At 43.5% G+C, this 16297-nt stretch overlaps 1 protein-coding gene across 3 annotated transcripts in view; it reads right to left on the bottom strand.

Annotated features, from left to right (window-relative positions):
* The window catches only part of LOC147121590 (solute carrier family 22 member 3-like), a 52813-nt gene extending 38272 nt beyond the window's left edge, over positions 1–14541 (bottom strand). Inside the window, exons 1-3 of one of the 3 annotated variants that reach the window (XR_015077577.1) lie at positions 13954–14541; positions 7259–7362; positions 7021–7175 (exon numbers count right to left, since the gene is read on the bottom strand). Coding sequence is in view for 2 of the 3 variants with exons in the window: in XM_085981953.1 (XP_085838079.1) it covers positions 7021–7175; positions 7259–7362; positions 13954–14364 (670 nt within the window). In the remaining variant the exon portion in view is untranslated. The remainder of the gene's footprint in view (positions 1–7020; positions 7176–7258; positions 7363–13953) is intronic. The other 2 variants (XM_085981953.1, XM_085981951.1) reach the window with 2 other exon arrangements.
* Positions 14542–16297: the final 1756 nt, after the last annotated feature.

The following is a 16297-nucleotide window of genomic DNA, read 5'->3' as shown; positions in this document are numbered from 1 at the left end:
CTGCTCTCCTTGAGGGCTCCATGAGGACTGATCCCCTGATCAGGAGAGTGACGTCATGACGTCATCACATTCTTCCCGCCATTGGGGCATCACGTGACTCACGGCATGACGTCATCACGTTGAAACCGTGCTGTAAAGGTAACTAGGCATTGTTCAGTCAAACAGTGTAATTAAAGGTACAGGCACAGACAGTAACTACATTGCTGTTAAAGGAATTATGTACAACTGCTCTGAGTCCTTTGGTGGCTCCGCCACAATATACTTGAAATCATAGTGTTAATATCATATACTCGATTTATGTCAATATCATATACTAGAATCCATTATATTTATATCATATAATAGAATTAACGGTGTTAATATTATATACTGTAGCTTCAGTTCTTTTGGGTATCGAAAAAAGTCTGTGGAATTGTATTTTGATTTCACAAAGAATCAAATTGGCTCAGAGAGGCATTCCAGTTTTAGTGTTTAAGTTTGCATTGGCCAAGGTAAGGTGTCTTAGGGGTGAATTTTCTCGTGGCTTCTCCTGCTCCACTGCCGTAACTTTGGCGGAAAATCCATTTACATGCAAATAGTAGCCTAACCTCTGATACCACCTTAATCAATCGGGTATCTATCACTCACTGTATACCTCAGGATCCTAGCCATTCAACAAGAAACCAAGCACCAGCTAGTGAATCTCGCTCTCACAAGAACACTACCAGTCATTGAACATGGTGTTGACAGAAGCAGTAAGTGACATAATCCTTTAATGCTGTTCGGGACTTTAAAAATTTGTCGCCAAGAGGGTCAGAGTTTATGTCGATGTTGACATTTAAGTGCACAAAGGGAATGGGACTCTTTATTATCAACATAAATGGAATGTTGAAATAAACAGGCTCAAGATTAAGTGGGTAGGGCTGTACTACTGAAACTTTTCCACAACATATGAGGTGAAAGCATCCCTCGCAGGCATGTTCAAGGCAGCCACATTAATACACAAGAAAGGGAAACGTCCACTTCATGTCTTTTCAACAGACCCATATCCCTCCTCAGTAACAACTATAAAATACAGACAAAAATTTATGGTCCCACATCTACCCAGATGAAATGGGCTTCGGGTAGTTGTCTAATCAAGAAACACCAGGCAGCTATTTATCATGGTCCTCCACTACAGTGACACTGAACCTCCACTCACATGCTCTCAGATCAAGCAGAGAAAGCATTCAAATGTGCAGAGTGGGGCATCTTTCTCCCCATGCTTGTGAAAATGTCCTTTGGGAAGGCATTCTGCAAATGGATGAAAGCCCTTTACTCACACCTTACACCCTGAGACATCGCAGAATTGGATCAGAGCCCTTTACTCACACCTCACATTTACAGTGCGCATCAATAGCTCCAACTTCACCCACCTCCCCCACTTCATCATCCTGGCCAAAGAATCAGTGGAAACAGCAATAAGAATAAATTACAAACATTTTCATATTGTTTGAATCAGCACATTTTTAACATTTTATTCTGTTTAACTAATAACCAACATTACAAAATTGCTTGAGTCAAACCAACAAGCCAAAAGTTCTGTTATACCCTTCTATTGCATTATTTTCCTTGGGGACCCAATTATGATGCTTACAAAAATTAATAGAAGGGCTTTATTCATTTGTATGTACTTGCCTACATTTGACAAACAAGTTTTCAGCATAATCTCAAACACCACCTAGATAGTCTTTAACATAATGCGAAACAGTATTGCTAAAGATTAACAAGAGTTTTAACATTATGTTATTGTGAAAGCATTTGATACCCTGAGCCTGAAGAGAAATTAAGGAACTACCCTATTTGTGTTGGAAAAAAACAAGATTGGAAGGATCACGATCCAAGCTTTTTAAACAATATGGGGAATTGATAATGTGAATGACGACAGATATTTTATACAAAGCCCACTTTATACAACAGATATTTTATACAATTTTAACAGAACTGGAATGTGGAACTGTAAGCTGATGAAGCTACAGAGTAAACATAGGGGATAACATCTTCACATTTAAAGCAATTGACTTATGGAATAGATTGGCACTAACTCAATGAATACTGTGGAGCTGTTGAAGTATTCAAAAGGGAATTAAACTAATTCTTGGCTCAACAGGGGGGGGAGGGGTTAGAAAAAGAATTAAAATGGCCGGTTCAGCTCCTGCAACAAGACCTTGATGATATTTCAAGCCAGGAAGCTGAATGGCCCTCTCACAAATTCTTACAAAGTAGGATCGCTGGCACATGAGACCATAAAATAAACCTCAGGAATGAGAAAGTTATGAAACATTCAAATTGATATTCAGCAGGTAATGGCAAATTTCTGGTGTTCAATACCTGGTCCTTCCACCTTGCGATTGTTTGCTGTACCTTGTCTTTTTGAAAGAGGTGACCAAATGCATGGCTAGCTTTTGAGTGATCATGGTTAGGATCTCTAACCCTGGGTCCTGACACCACTGAGCACAAGTACAATGAGGTACACAAAGGCACAGGAGCAAAGGAACCTTCGGCATCCTGGAAAAGGCAATATGATGCAAGTTATCCTGTCATTTAAGCCCACCTTTAAAACCCATGTGGTTCATTTTTATCCCATCCTTGTCCTAGTACTCAATCCATATTCAGAGTGTCCAAAATCTTTGTCTTCATAGACCATATGGGTGCAAAACATGGAGCTTCAGGTCTACTTGCAAAGTTTAACTCCACGTTTAGTTTGTGTATATCACAAACTGCTTATACACTTCTATTGTATTATTTTCCTTGGGGACCCAATTATGATGCTTACAAAAATTAATAGAAGGGCTTTATTAATTTGTATGTATTTGCCTACATTTGACAAACAAGTTTTCAGCATAACCTCAAACACCACCTAGATAACCTTTAACATAATGTAAAACAGTATGTTAAAGGCTATCTGGGTGCTTATTGGTGTTCTGATCTAGGATGTATCCACCCATGATGTAACAGCACCAATAATCATCCTTTCCAAAGCTGCAGACCCACAGGTTAGTTGGGTCAGCATTGCATTATCTTATGGTGCTGATAACGTGGAAGATCACCACTGGCACAAAAAGCTGACCTCTTTGGATTGTGTCAGGTTAGCACATTGGCATAATTTTCTGGCACTCCAGATACATTGCTCATGAATCCACTGCCCAACAGTTGCACTGCTGATCCCAGCCTATTTAGATAATTCAAGAGGAAATTCCTCCTTTATACTTTCCCGACTGCTGAAGGTGAGATCATGTGGTGGCGTGATATAAAAAAGAAAAAAAAGACTTGCATTTATATAGCGCCTTTCACGATCTCAGGACGCTTTACAGCCAATGAAGTACTTTTGAAGTGTAGTCACAGTTGTAATGTAGGAAACGCAGCAGCTAATTTGCACACAGCAAGGTCCCACAAACAGTAATGTGATAACCAGACAATATGTTTTTGTTATGTTGGTTGAGGGATAAATATTGGCCAGGACATCGGGGATAACTCCCCTGCTCTTCTTCAAAATAGTGCCATAAGATCTTTTGCATCCACCTGAGTGAGCAGACAGGGCCTCGTTTTGACGTCGCATCTGAAAGACGGCACCTCCGACAGTGCAGCACTCCCTCAGCACTGCACTGGATTGTCGGCCTAGGTTTTTGTGCTCAAGTCCCTGGAGTGGGACTTAAACTTATAACCTTTTGACTCAGAGGCGAGAGTGATACCCACTGAGCCACGGCTGACACATATTCCACTAAGTCAGAATATAGTAGCAAGGGTTCTCTGCTCCACCCCCCCAGGTGTTGTTGAATTACTAGATATTGGGCAAGTAAAGATGCACTCTGGTTCAGAGGGGACATGAGGTTCATTTACAGGAGTTATCAATGATGCTCAGCCGAAGGAGAATATGTAGCGTAAAAAAATGAAAAATGTAATGAGTATCATTGTCTTGATCAGTATGTATCTACTGATGTACCCTCATGTTTTATTTTAAGTTGCCACTGTTACTTTATAGATCAGTGCTTGGGCCTCAGCTATTTACAATCTATATTAATGACTTAGATGAAGGGACCGAGTGCAATGTATCCAAGTTTGCTGACGATACAAAGCTAGGTGGGAAAGTAAGCTGCAAGGAGGACATAAAAGCCTGCAAAGGGATATAGACAGGTTAAGTGAGTGGGCAATAAGGTGGCAGATGGAGTATAATGTGGGGAAATGTGAGGTTATTCACTTTTTTAAATGGTGAAAAACTATTAAATGTTGGTGTTCAGAGAGATTTAAGTGTCCTCGTACAGGAAACACAGAAAGTTAGCAAGCAGGTACAACAAGCAATTAGGAAGGTAAATGGCATGTTGGCTTTTATTGCAAGGGGGTTGGAGTACGAGTAAGGAAGTCTTGCTACAATTGTACAGGGCTTTGGTGAGACTACACCTGGAGTACTGTGCACAGTTTTGGTCTCCTTATCTGAGAAAGGATATACTTGCCTTAGAGGCGGTGCAACAAAGGTTCACTAGATTGATCCCTGGGATGAGAGGTTTTCCTATGAGGAGAGATTGAGTAGATTGTACCTATGCTCTTTGGACTTTAGAAGAATGAGAGGTGATCTCATTGAAATATATACGATTCTGAGGGGGATTGACAGGGTAGCTGCTGAGAGGTTGTTTCCCCTGGCTGGAGAGACTAGAACTAGGGGGCATAGTCTCAGGATAAGGGGTTGGCCATTTAGGACTGAGATGAGGAGGAATTTCTTCACTCAGAGGATTGTGAATCTTTGGAATTCTCTGCCCCAGAGGGTTGTGGATGCTGAATCGTTGAGTATATTCAAGGCTGAGATAGATAGATTTTTGGACTCTAGGGGAATCAAGGGATATGGGGATTGGGTGGGAAAGTGGAATTGAGGTCGAAGATCAGCCATGATCTTATCGAATGGCGGAGCAGGCTCAAAGGGCTGTATGGCCTACTTTTGCTCCTAATTCTTATGTTCTTATGGTGTGAAGCTGTTTTCAAATATGGTGAGTTGTCACCACCAAAACCTTTTATTCATAAATACTCTTGAGCCATGAAGAGCCAAAATATGGCACTAGATTCACCCATCGCCATATTCCCCTGGTCAATGGGGTCAATCATTATCAAAGATGGTGAGTGGAATACACTGGAGCAGTCATCGAGTCCGGCAGTAACAATGGGTAGATTTTTGTCTGGGCCCGTTTTACAAGGCCAGAATGTGCCGGAATTTGAAGGCACCCAAAAAACAGGTGCAACGCATGCTAGTTTCTCCTCCATCATCTGATAATTGCTGTGATTTTATGCTGACTGGCTAGAGTCATAGAGTCATAACGGCATAGAAGGAGGCCATTTGGCCCATCGAGTCTGTGCTGGCTCTCTGTAGAGCATTCCAGTCAGTCCCATTCCCCCGTTCTATCCCTGTAGCCCTACAAGTTTATTTCCCTCAAGTGCCTATCCAGTCTCCCCTTGAAAGCATTGAGTGTTTCCGCTTCCACCACTTCCGTCGGTAGCGAGTTCCAGGTCATCACCACTTGCAGCGTAAATTTTTTTTTCCTCACATCCACCCCCCCCGTATCTCTTGCCCAAAACCTTAAATCTGTGTCCCCTAGTCCTTGTACCATCAACTAGTGGGAACAGCCTTTCCCTGTCTAGCCTATCCAAACCCGTCATAATCTTGTACACCTCTATCAAATCACCCCTCAACCTCCTTTGCTCTAATGAAAACAAATCCAGCTTCTCCAACCTGTCCTTGTAGCTAAGATCCCCCATCCCCAGAACCATTCTAGTAAATCTGCTCTGCACCCTCTCAAGTGCCTTCACATCCTTCCTAAAGTGTGGTGACCAGAACTGGATGCAGTATTCCAGTTGTGGCCTAACCAGCGCTTTATAAAGGTTCAGCATAACTTCTCTACTTTTTTACTCAATACCTCTATTTATGAAGCCCAAGATCCCATATGCTTTGCTGACTACTCTCTCAATATATCCCGCCACCTTCAGGGACCTATGCACATTAACTCCCAGGTCCCTCTGTCCCTGCACACTCTTTAAAACTGTGCCATTAAGTGTATATTGCCTCTCCCTGTTTCTTCTGCCAAAATGCATCACCTCACACTTCTCTGTATTAAATTCCATCTGCCACTTGTCTGCCCACTCTACTAGCCTGTCTATGTCCTGTTGCAGTCGTTTGGTATCATCCTCACTGTTTGCCACACCCCCAAGTTTGGTGTCATTGGCAAACTTAGAAATTCTACTCTGTATTCCAATATCCAGGTCATTTATATATATCAAAAAAAGCAGTGGCCCCAGCACTGACCCTTGGGGAACACCACTGTCTACCATCCTCCAGTCTGAAAAACAGCCATTTACCACAACTCACTGTTTTCTGTCCTTAAGCCAATTCCTTATCCAAGGTGCCACTGACCCACCTATTCCATGAGCCTCAATTTTGTTAATCAGCCTTCTATGTGGTAGTACAGGAAACTTCGCGATATCCAGCACCGACGGAACCGAGCTGCTGCTGATCTATCAAAACTTCCGGATAGACCAGCGCTAATGTTGAAGGATACGGAGGTTTTCATCTCCGTATCTGACAACAAACACTGTTGCTTAGCAACAGCTTGTAAACACTCGGCCTGTACCTTGGAAGCATCTCTGAAGCTGTTGCTAAGCTACAGAGATGCTTTCCAGAGCCTGACTGTTAAAAAAATGCTAGGAGAAGAAAAAAAACCTAACCAAAACGGCTGCTGATTTCTGCCGTTAGATCGAGGTTTCCGGACATACAACCTCCAGATAAACCAAAGTTTCCTGTACCTGGATCAATGCACTTAAATAACATTTGACGAGGAAAAAAATGAATGGAATATTGTTGATTTAGAGGACATTTTCTTTTTGAATAATTTATACGGTCCAGTAGAAAGGCTATTACGGCTTTAAGAATTCTGAATAGCATTGTGTGTGCAATCACGAACGCAAAATTGTTTCTTTAAAAGGCATTCGCTACATTAAGTCACATTCTGGTTTAAGACTTACCAATGACAGCATTGATCACGCATATCCCTCTTCCAAACAAGCCCTGCAGGATTCGAAAAATCACAAACACTGGGTAAACTGGTGCAACTGCGACAACAATCCCAGCAACTCCTGTTCCAACCAGACAAGCCAGTAAACAAAGCTTTCGGCCAAACCTGCAAATGGAAAGAATTTTTTCGCTTAGGCAAGGAAGGAGTCAAGAAGACAATTGAATGATCAGACTGTGGCTGTCACGTACCTATCTGCAGCATAGCCTGTGATCAGTGCTCCAAGGAAAAAGCCTATTTCAATACAGGCTTGAGACATATCCACCTTCCAGGCATCTTCACATACAAGTTCATACTTTGGAAGAAGTAAATACAGGGAGACAAAGGAGATGGTTTATTAATTGTATGGGTTTTCAATGCCTTTACAAGTCTCAGGAGTTATAAATACAGTACACATAAGTCTAGAAATTACTGTTGGTGATATTAGCAGATAAACACTTAGGCCTAGAAATTCACTGGCCTTAGCGCCGCTTTTGAGGCGCTAGAGGGCCTAGCGGCGAAGTTATGGCCAGTTTTGAAATTGACAGGGGCCCTAAATCGGCGTTAGGCCGGTAGCGCTGCGCCGGCACCGATGACGTCATCGGTGTGCGCAGCGTCCCGGTTGCCATGGTAACCCGCCCGAACTCGGAAATTGAGTTGCGGCCGCCTCGCCCGTGGCAGCCGCAAGCAACGTTCTGGCAGAGGTGCCTTACAGAACGTTGCGCCGGCGCATTAAAGGCCCCGCGGCGGCCGGCCGCTTTCCCGCCGCCCGCCTGGCCGCAGCTCCCTCCCCGGACTTCCCCCCCCCCCCCCCCCGGAACAGAAGCAAGCCCGGCACTTGTCCGAGGTGCCGGGCTCATTTTTAAAAAGATTATCGCGGGCCACGGCCGGGTGCAGGCAGCTCCTCCTTAAGGGAAGGAGGAGGCCTGCACTTCCCAAACCTGCCGCACCGCAGCGGGCGCCGCAGCGCCGGAATAGCGCCGAAATTCAGCGCATAGCGCCAGTTTTCAGGCGCTAACAGCTTTCAGCAGCGCCGGCAGCCGTTTGGGCGCAGAAGTAGTGAATTTTTGGCCCGCCCAGCGTGACTTAGCTCCGGCACTAACTTCCGGCGCTAAAGCCGTCGCTGCGCCAAAACCCAATTTCTAGGCCTTAATGTATGCTTAATGTCATTCCTTTAGCATAGGCTAAACAAGTTAATACCTGTGATAAAGAGCAAAAAGAGGAATGTCATTTGAGCATATTCATTGTTCATCCACTGAAATTCCCCACAGCAATTATTAGTCTATTATGAATGAGCAATACCTAAGGACTCAGTCAGTTATAGTCACACAATTAGAATTATTAACACTGTTTCCCATTATCCATCCAAATAGTTTAACTAATTGACAGCTTCTTCCTTGAATCCCTTTCAGCCAGAAGTCCCTTGTATGGAACTTTATCAAATAACCTTTTAAAATCAAGGCATGAAATATAATTTTATTCCCATGTCTTTCAGGTGACACATTAAACCAAGGTTCCATCTATTTTTTCAGGTAGGGGTAAAAGATTCCATGGTACTATTTGACGAAGAGCACAAAGTTCTAGTCAGGTTTCTTGGTCAACATTCATCGCAAACCTAATACCATCAGAAAATAAAGATTAACTGGTTATTTATCTTACCTTGATGTGCAAATTGGCTGCCACATTTGTGTCAGAGCAACCTTGACTACACCCCAAAGCTAATTCATTGGCCATGAAATGCTTTGGGATGTCCTGGGGATCTGAAAAGCGCTATATAAATGGGAGTTCTTTCTTCTTTCATGTGCTGAGAGATGTTGATTGAGGGTCAATTCTTTAAGTCTGCAACCTCAAATCAATTGCAGGCTTAGAAATCATAGAATCATGCAACACAGAAGGAGGCCACTCAGCCCATCGTGAATGTACCAGCTCTTTGAAAGAGCTATCCAGTTAGTCCCACTCTCCTGCTCTTCCCCCATAGCCCTGAAATGTTTCCTTTTCAAGTATTTATCCAATTCCCTTTATAAAGTTACTATTGAATCTGCTTCCACCACCAATTCAGGCAGTGCATCCCAGATCATAACAACTCACTGCGTAAAATAAAATTCTCCTCATTTCCCCTCTGGTCTTTTGGCAATTATCTTATGCTGCGTACACAGCTCAAGACCAGCCTGACAGTCCATCACTAAAGCCCAAATTATGCTGAAAAAATAACGGCGTCTGTTAGTAATGTGCAAATCGGCCAGCAACTTGTGGCGAGGAAGAGATACCCTGTGAATTGCAATTCAGCACAAGTTGCTGGACAATTTGCTTCATGAAAACAGCATTTTGCCCGTAACCTCCACGTGATTTCATGAAGTTTCTGCAGTTGCCCATTCATTGCCCATTAAACTTGACACTGAAAGTCAAGTCTAGTAATTAACAGCGTGATAATTATTAATGACTGTCAATCAACTTCTTTTGCCCAGAAAGTGAACAATTATAAATGTGGAGTCTCTTTCCTTCAGGTTGTGAATTGTCGGAGATTACAAAAATGTCAAATTTTAAATTTTACATTTTTTTCTTACTTTTCATTTCAGTCTTATTTCTCTCTCTTAATTCACGCTTACTTTCCCTCACTTTATTTCTCTTTCTGTATCTGATTTTACATTGAATTCACCCACTCTAGTTCACCCTCCTTCTCAGTCCTTTGTTTATTTCTTAATCCTTAAATCTCATTGGTTAAGGAGATACAGTTTATCCTGTTGTTCACCAAGGTCCCAGATGCCCTGTTTCCCACGCTGCACCGTTATCAGCTCGCACTTCCAGCAATTTTGTGAGCAAAAATTGTTAAAATCTAAACATGCATGAACAAATCTAACAGGACACGCCGCTAGATTCCCCACTCTAGCAAAATCTGGGCCTACATCACCTTGGATCAACTATAGCTGTATCACTTCTCCCTCTCTGCAGTCAAAACCTCCAACTACTCCAGGGTCACCTTGGAGGGAAAGGACACCACAAATCGTCTCCTCTGAACCTCTTTCCCACCTCCTCCATCCTCCCCTCTGACATCCGATGTGAGGGGCTCATGGACTCTGTCTCTCAAAATTGAGATTATCTGTTCAACAACGGCTTGCATTTATATAGCAAGTTTTAACATCGTAAAATATCCCAAGGCGCTTCACAAGAGTGTTGTCAGACAAAATTTAACACCGAGCCACAAAAGGTGATATTAGGACAGATGACGAGAGAGCTTTTAAGGAGCAACTTAAAGGAGGAGAGAGAGGTAGTGAGGTGGAGAGGTTTAGGGAGGGAATTCTAGAGCCTAGGGCCTAGGCAACAGAAGGCACGGTCACCAATGGTGGAGAAATTTAAATCGAGAATGCGCAAGAGACCAGAATTGGAGGAGCGTAGAGACCTCAAAGGCTTGTAGGGCTGCAGGAGGTTACAGAGATACGGAGGGGCAAGGCCATGGAGGGATTTGAAGACAAGGATGAGAATTTTAAAATTGAGGCTTTGTGAACCGGGAGTCAATGTAGGTCAGTGAGCACAGGGGTGATGGGGGAATGGGGCTTAGTGCGAGTTAGGACACGGGCAGCTGCTTCCGTCCTAATGTTCCCAGTCCCCACTCTCCAATCCAAACACTGTGGTTGCCTTGCTATCTTCAACCTCCAACCGCTTATCAGATGAATAACCTCTATGACACTTACTACTTGCTGCTTGACCTAGCTCTGAGTTTGAACATAATCAGTACATGACTTTCAACAGCTTTGTCTGCTGTGTCACCTCCAGCAGGTCCCAAGTGTCACCCCCATCTTCAACACCATCCTGCTCCTCCCCTATTTGCTGTCCCTCAGCAGCATGATCCATAAACATAGGGTCAATGAGCTGAGCTTCAAACTCCGCGCCGAGATCACTTGCTTGCACCTCAAGAGCTTCTCTGGAATTTTGCCCGCTTATACCCCTACTTTCCCCTGCCATTGCCAAATCCCTCATCCATCAATAATGAAGAGTTGCAATAAAGTAAACAGGGAAAAAAATGATTTCCACTGGTCAGTGATGGCATAACTGTAAGATCATCAACAAAGGAATGAAGGGAGAGGTTAGGAGAAATTTTTTTTTACACAAAAAAGAAAGACTTGCATTTATATAACACTTTTCACGACCATCGGAAGTCCCAAAGCGCTTTACAGCCAATGAAGTACTTTTGAAGTGTAGTCACTGTTGTGATGTAGGAAATACGGTGGCCAATTTGTGCACAGCAAGCTCCCACAAACATAATGACCAGATAATCTATTTTAGTGATGTTAGTTGAGGTATAAATATTGGCCAGGACTTTGGGGAAAACTCTCCTGCTCTTCTTCGAATAGTGCCATGGGATCTTTTTCACCTACCTGAGAGGGCAGACAGGGCCTCAGTTTAACATCTCATCCAAAAGGCAGCACCTCTGACAGTGCAGCGCTCCCTCAGCACTGCACTGGAATGTCAGCCTAGATTTTTATGGTCAAAATCTCTGGAGTAGGACTTGAACCCACAACCTTCTAATTCAAATGTGAGGGTGCTACCAACTTAGCCAAGGCTGACTCCTCTATGTGTGGGTTGTTAGGACATTGAATGCCCTACCAGAAACAACAGTGGAAGCAGAATCCATACTAGCTTTTAAAAGGGGAGTGGATAAATATTTGAAAAAGAGAATTTTAAAAGGGTGTAAGGAAAGGACAGGGGAGCGTGACTAAGTGGAGAGCTCTTTCAGAGAGCCAGTGCAGAAATGATGGGCTGAAAAGCTTCCGTCTGTGCTGTAGAATTCTTTGATTCTACGTTTTTGTCACCTCAATGTTTCCAAAGCCATATTTGTCAATCTCCCCACCTGCATAAACTCCATCTCATCCAGAACCCTGTGGCCTGTGCCCCATCCTATAGAAAGCTCGCACAGCCATTACCCCGTGTTACTATTCAAGCTCATCTCCCTATACCCTCACTGCAAAAGTCAGTTTCAACAAGCAAGTCTGCATTTCCTATGAAACTAAATCTGGCCTTATGTGTGAAGCGAATGGAATAGCACATTACAGGATGGATAAAGAACCATATACTGTGGGTATGTATATGCATCAGAAATAGTACTTGCTGCCCACTCTTGATCTTTATGATAAGAGTACTCAGCCTCTGCCCTGCTCTTGGAGCCACAGTTTTAATATGGCTGGCCAGTGGTGATCCCAAAAATGTTCATGGTGGTGAATTAGATGGTGCCATGGAAGGTCAGGGGGAGGACTCTGCTTTCTCCTTTTCGAGATGGTGTGAATGGTACCTGCTACTTATCAGCACAAGCATGGAAGTTATTCAGGTCCTGTTGTAGGCCGCAATGAGCTGCTTCATTCTCAAAGGAGTCGTGAATGAAACTGAACACCGTGGAATTGTCAGCGAACAGCCCCACTCATGATATTATTATGAGGGAAAGCCATTAATAAAGTAGCTGAAGATTGTTGGACTAAACAGAATGGAGCAATGGAGAAAGGTTCTTTACCAAGATCATTAAAATAAATTGGAGAGGAACTGTGAGCCAAAAAAGACCAACTTTCTCTTCAAGAGAGTTAGCAACTGTACCACTAAAATGGAGAGGAGGATTCAGAGCCATTATGGGAGACATCTTTGGCAAGGAGTCAGTAACTGATGTTCCTAAGGGTTAAGTCTGTAACTAGCTAATCCTTTTAAAGAAAATTCATTAATTTAGCTGGTTATTTGCCGCTAGCAATCTTAGACAGAGGATGGAGTCTTTAAAGGTCAACTAGCCAATCTAGGCAATGGTGTTTGCACAGCTGGATACACACCTACTGATCCATCCTTTTTCATTCTCATTCTCAGTCACAATTTAGATTACAAAGTCTTCCCAAGATTTCTGCAAAATGCAGGATATCAGATAGAAAGGGAGGAGAGAACTAAACATGAATGAGAATCAATCACAGCCAGAATTCTACTGTAGGACTCAGTATAAAAAGAGAAGAAAACAACTCATTGGAACTCTGCCAGGGTAATAAAGTTACCCAAGACTGTTTATTGTCAGGAGAAAGTTGAAGGATCTGCACTCTGTACTTTTCTTCTACCTAACCAGAAGTGGGGACAAAAGGACAGCTACTTTCCATGGCTTGGGAAATAGCACGTACAGATTGCAGAGTGTATGAGTTATGATGGTTTATTGGGATTTCTATAAATTATTCACAGTTGTAAATGAGACTGTAAGTATTATCTCACACCAGAAGGAAAAATGGACAGTCTTTGTTACTTATACTTTTTTTCAGGACCTACTGTCAATGGTTTACCAGGGTGATACCAGGGATGATGGACTTCAGTTATGTGGAGAGATTTGAGAAGCTGTGATTTTTCTCCTTAGAGCAGAGATTGTTAAGAGGCGACCTAATAGAGGTATTCAAAATTATGAGGGGTTTGGTTAGAGCAAGTAGGAAGAAACTGTTTTCTCTGGAAGTGAGTTGGTAACCAGAGGTCACATATTTAAAATAATTGGCAAAAGAACCAGAGGGAACATGAGAATTTTTTCACAGAGTGTTGTTAAGATCTGGAATGCACTACCTGAAAGAATGGTGGAAGCAGAGTCCAGAGGAACTTTCAAATTGCAATTGGACATGAGCTTGAAGATGACTAATTTGCAGGGCTATGGGGAAAAAGCTGTGGTGTGGGACTAAATTGGACAGCTCTTTCACAGAGCCGGCACAGGCACAACGGGCTGAATAGCCTTCTGTGTTGTAAAATTCTATGATTCTATGAAGTTTCCTATTATATTTAGTTTTAGTCAGCCTTAGAAAGGTGCACTTTCATGATTAACCATATATGGACTGTAAGGAACAAGCGAGAATATTACCAGTATAATAATGTACATCCTGCCATACATTAGTGAAGCAAATGTGATCTTATTTACCTCGCTTACGATTGTTGTACGTGAACCATCAAAAAACCAACCATTCTTACAAGTTGTGCGTAGTACATCACCAGAACTATTTGTGATTAATGACACTGGGTATTCACAGCTGAGAAAAGTCGCATTCCAGTCTATATCATATCTTTCACACCGACTGTATGAGGAGCTGCCAGGTTTTTCCACAGGCACCGTGTAATTCCTTTCCTCTTCCAGAGACCACCCACACTCTTCTCTTAGCTCCAAAGTGCCAGGAGGGCCCCTGCACCAGTGATTTGGAATCACTCCCAGAAAAACAAAAACAACAATCAGGAATGAAAATGTTACCCCATTTAAAGACAAAAGCAGGATAATCCACTTCTGACATCTTCCAAACTCTCCGATGTCCTTGAAAACGTCATCAAATGTTAACATTATGCTGGCTGTGTAGCAGAGTGTCTTGTGTGAAGAGACAAAGATTTACTGCTCGCCAGCTTTGCAGGGTCACGTTCCTTGTCATGGGCTGTCACGGTTCATTGGTACAGAGTGAAACTAGTGCAGAGTACACATGCACACCATCTTAGAAAACTCTGATGAATAGCTTCAAAAACAGCTGACAACTCAGAAAAGCAATCAAAATTCAGAAACAGCCTTGAATATAGTCCACTGCACCAAGCTGTTTAAAATGTTAATTATCGGGATGTGGCATCTCTGGCAAGGCCAGCATTTCTTGCCCATCCCTAGCTGGCCTTGAGAAGGTGATAGTCAGCCGCCTTCTTGAAGCTGCAGTCCATGTGGTGAAGGTGCTCCCGCAGTGCTGTTAGGGAGGGTGTTCCAGGATTTTGACCCAGCGATGATGAAGGAACGGCAATATATTCCAAGTTGGGATGATGTGTGACTTGAGCAGGAATTTGGAGGGGATAGTGTTCCCATGGACCTGCTGCCCTTTAACTTATAGGTGGTGAAGGTCACGGGTTTGGGAGGTGCTGCCGAAGGAGCATTGGTGAGTCGCTACACTGCATTCTGTAGATAGTACACACTGCAGCCATGGTACGCCAATGGTGGAGGGAATGGATGTTTAAGCCGGTGGATAAGTTAAATTCAGTTTTTGTTACATTGAATTTCAAAATTTTTACCTTCAATTTGGGGACCACATTTCACAATTTGCTTCATTCTTCTGTGAAAACTGAAACCCAAAAGCCATGTCAATGATGTGACAACAAGTAGTTACATTGAGAGTGCAGTGGGACATAGAAACGGAGGCCGCGATTTTACTTACCTTGGCGGGTCCATGGCGGGCGACGTCGGTAGCGGGTCCCGACCCCGCTGCTGGCTCCATCCCGCTCTGTGAAATGATTTTCCCTTGATGGAGCTTGTTAAGCCCACCCAGTGCGTTTCCCGGGCCAATTAGAGGAAGCGGGTCTGGTGACGTCATTTCATGACGCGTCATCAGCCGGTTTCCTTAAAGGGACCATGGCCAACTTTATATTGCCATTTGTGCTGTAAGTGTTCTACAGCATTGAAGTGCAGCAAACACTGACAATGACTGCATAGAGGTGCAGGGTTGCTCCCAGGTTGTCCCATGACTCCCTCCATATGCTTATGGAGGGTGTCACAGCACGCAGGGAGGTCCTCTTCCCTTCCGATGGGTGGAAGACACCTCCCCAGGAGACCAAGACAGCCTGGTTGCAAATTGCACAGGAGGGCACAAGCAGGGATGTCAGGAGGATCTGAGTGCAGTTGCGCAAACCTTCCAATGATCTCATTAGATCACGAAACATTAGTACAAAGCTACACTCACCTTCATCCTGCTGTGCCTCTCATCACATCCCCATCACTCTGTGGGAGTCACTTCTCAGTAGATCACAAAATGTTACTGCAAAGCTACACTCAACCTCATCCTGCTGTGCCACTCATCACACCCCCATCACTCTGCCTTATCTACCCTACTCCTGCACATCCTTACTCACACCAACTTACCTTGCACCTCCACCCATCCCTCTCTATCTACATTATCACATCCCCATCTCACTAGCCACCCCTCACACTCACCCTCACCCTAGTGCAATCATACTAACTAACAACACACAAGGGTAGCCACTTGGGTGTTTTATCCAATGTTCATGTAAAGTTTCTGTTAATGTGGTGTCAAACATTGAAACCTTTATTTTCAACACTTTGTGTTCTTGGACAGATTTGTGTTCACCTTTGGAAGTGGCTTAGTGAGTTGTAGTGAATGGTGAGACATAATGGTACCCCCCCCCCCCCCGCAGTGGTGGTGGTGAGTGTGAAAGGAATGGCTACATTGTAGGGATGCTTTATGGTGTTGGTGTGGGGTGATGCCAACCTGGCGCATCATGTGGCAGCC

Source organism: Somniosus microcephalus, chromosome 3 (genome assembly GCF_052327205.1).
Source record: "Somniosus microcephalus isolate GS21.2 chromosome 3, FLI_Smic_1.0, whole genome shotgun sequence".
Classification (NCBI taxonomy): Eukaryota; Metazoa; Chordata; class Chondrichthyes; order Squaliformes; family Somniosidae; genus Somniosus; species Somniosus microcephalus.
The sequence above is the reverse complement of the archived record's forward strand: the minus strand, read 5'-3'. Positions and strand labels throughout refer to the sequence as shown.